This window comes from Myotis davidii, unplaced genomic scaffold (genome assembly GCF_000327345.1).
Source record: "Myotis davidii unplaced genomic scaffold, ASM32734v1 scaffold327, whole genome shotgun sequence".
Classification (NCBI taxonomy): Eukaryota; Metazoa; Chordata; class Mammalia; order Chiroptera; family Vespertilionidae; genus Myotis; species Myotis davidii.
Genome location: NW_006298628.1, coordinates 5,844,243 through 5,846,960, shown reverse-complemented (window position 1 = coordinate 5,846,960; position 2,718 = coordinate 5,844,243). Strand labels below are relative to the sequence as shown.

The 2,718-nt window shown below is 58.1% G+C and overlaps 1 protein-coding gene across 1 annotated transcript in view; it reads left to right on the top strand.

Moving 5' to 3' along the window:
• The window catches only part of KRT19 (keratin 19, type I), an 8,648-nt gene that overhangs the window by 1,819 nt on the left and 4,111 nt on the right, over positions 1-2,718 (top strand). The window contains exons 3-5 of the mRNA XM_015570805.1: positions 1,477-1,561; positions 1,777-1,933; positions 2,218-2,505. Coding sequence (XP_015426291.1) covers positions 1,477-1,561; positions 1,777-1,933; positions 2,218-2,505 — 530 coding nt within the window. The remainder of the gene's footprint in view (positions 1-1,476; positions 1,562-1,776; positions 1,934-2,217; positions 2,506-2,718) is intronic.

Here is a 2,718-nt window from a genome sequence, read left to right as displayed (position 1 = left end):
CCGCGCCGTGGGGCCTCTGCTTTCCTTGTCTCTGGAGGACCAGGGTCAGTTCTGGTTTCCATCACGCTCAGGCCCCTCCATCCAGGCCTAGGGAACCACCTGGGACTTGAGAGAAGATCTGGGATAAATGGGAGAGGCCAGGGGTGGCCCCTGGACAAGGTGAAGGAGGGACAGATGCAGAGGCCTTGGGGTTCTTTGCTGTGGAGACCGCTGTCCAGGACCTGGTGGGCACCAGTTCTCTGTCCTGGGCTCTTACAAGGGCCCTGGGAGCCTGCAGGGTGGGGCTTGGGCTCCACCCACGGTGACGAGCTTGGAGCTCTGTCCTGAACACATGTAGGAGAAGCCAGGGAGGGGGCCCCCATTCTGGTCTCTCCACAGCACTGCCCAGTGTCCACCATGGGCATGGCTCTGGGTGCTGGGACATAGGTCAGGCCACAGACACAGAGGGAGGGCTAGAGGTACACAGTGCACTTTTTAAGTTGTGACCTATAATAGGAAATACATTTCTGTTGCATTGTTCATTTTTACCAGAGGATATTTTTCTATTTATTTTTTTCTATTGATTTATTTTGAGAGAATGGAAGAGAGGGAGATAGACACACAGAGAGAAAAACGTTGATGTGAGAGAGACACATGGATTGGTGATCAAGCCTGCAGCCCAAGTACATGGCCTTGACTGGAATCAAACCCTGATCCTGAATCGAACCTGGGCCCAATGCTCTATCCACTGAGCCAAACCAGCTAGGGCTAGGAAATACGTTTTAAGATGAGTCCTCACGTTCTCTCATACACATGCACAATGGAGAGAAAAGTTTCTGGAAGCCATCCTTATCCTACTGTGAGCAATCACTTCTGCTATGTTCATCCATTTAAAAACGATGCAGATCACCCACAGCACAATGACTAACGCGTCATGACCTGGATGCACGTAGCTTAATGGTGTGACCATGCCCCTCAGGTCACGGGACCTGAGATTGGGGGTGACAAGGAATCCTGAGCTTCACTTCCCACCCCCATGAAATAGGTACCCACTGACCTGACATGAAAGAGGTGTAAGGTGCCCGGCTCCTAATAGATGCTCAACAGACTTCCCTTCCTTGGGGCAGAATGCCGTGAGTGGGGGATACAGACAGGGGTAACCCCCTACCCCCACTTCTCTGCATCTGGTTTGCATATCATAGAGGCTGTCTTCCTTGACACCATGTGGAGTTTCCCTGGGCACAGGTCTCAGAGACACTCTCCCCAGGCTCTCCTGCCTGCCCTCCCCTGCTCATCACAACCCCCCCCCCCCCCCCCCCCCCCCCCCGCCTCGGCTCCGCCTCCTGGGCAGGACTGATGCCAAGGCCTCCCAGAGAGCAGTCCCATGGGCAGATGAGGGGCTTGTCTCCAGGCGGCAGGGGCACACTCATTTGCTCCCCTTTCTCTGAAAAGTGGTGGGCAGTGCCAGTATGTTAAACTGCCAACCTCCTGCCTTCCAGATTCTTGGTGCCACCATAGAGAACTCCAAGGTTGTCCTGCAGATCGACAATGCCCGTCTGGCTGCGGATGACTTCCGAACCAAGTGAGCATCTCTGCCCTGCTGGGCTGCTTCTGCAGGTGGGGAGGGGGTAGGTAGGGGGGAGAGTGGGCAATCCCAGGCCCTTTTGGGGCTTAGTGCAGTGGGGGCACTGGTTGAAGAACACCCCTCATGGACCCCGGACCTTAAGGAGGTGAGGAAGTGAGTCTTCAGAGGCACAGAGGAAAGGCGGGTCTGACTGCAAGCACTTCCTCTGAAAGGTACGAGACGGAGCTGAACCTGCGCATGAGCGTGGAAGCGGACATCAACGGCCTGCGTCGGGTGCTGGACGAGCTGACCCTGGCCAGAGCCGACCTGGAGATGCAGATCGAAGGCCTGAAGGAGGAGCTGGCCTACCTGAAGAAGAACCACGAGGAGGTGGGTTCCCGGCAGGGCCACCCCGGCTTCCCATGGCTCCTCAGGACACCTGTTTCCTGTATGTTCTGACCACGGCCACACTGGCCGCACTCTCAGCATGGCCCTGGGTGCGGAGCATGGCTTCCAGGGTGCCAGCAGGGGGGCGGGGGGGTCTCCCTCAGGGCCAGCTCCTAGGTCTGCACCTGAAAACCAGCCCCCTTCGGCCTGCGGGGTTGGGGAATGACCTGGCGCAGGCCCAGCAGGCTCTGGGCCCTGACATGCCCACCTCTGCTCTGTCTTTCCAGGAGATCAGTGGTCTGAGGGGCCAGGTGGGTGGCCAGGTCAGCGTGGAGGTGGATTCCGCTCCTGGCATTGACCTAGCCAAGATCCTGACTGACATGAGAAGCCAATATGAAGTCATGGCAGAGAAGAACCGGAAGGATGCTGAAGCCTGGTTCACCAGCAAGACTGAGGAACTGAACCGGGAGGTCGCTGGCCACACGGAGCAGCTGCAGGTTAGCAAGACGGAGGTCACCGACCTGCGCCGGACCCTCCAGGGGCTGGAGATCGAGCTGCAGTCTCAGCTCAGCATGGTAGGTGCCCTCTTCTCTGTGGGATGCACACTCGTGCCCTTGCAGACTTGGGCAGCCTGGACGGGGTGCAGGCTCCGCTGAGTCACCTTGTCTCTCCCTGCCCTCAGAAAGCCGCCCTGGAAGGCACGCTGGCGGAAACGGAGGCGCGCTACGGGGCCCAGCTGGCGCAGATCCAGGGGCTGATCAGCAGTATCGAAGCCCAGCTGAGTGAAG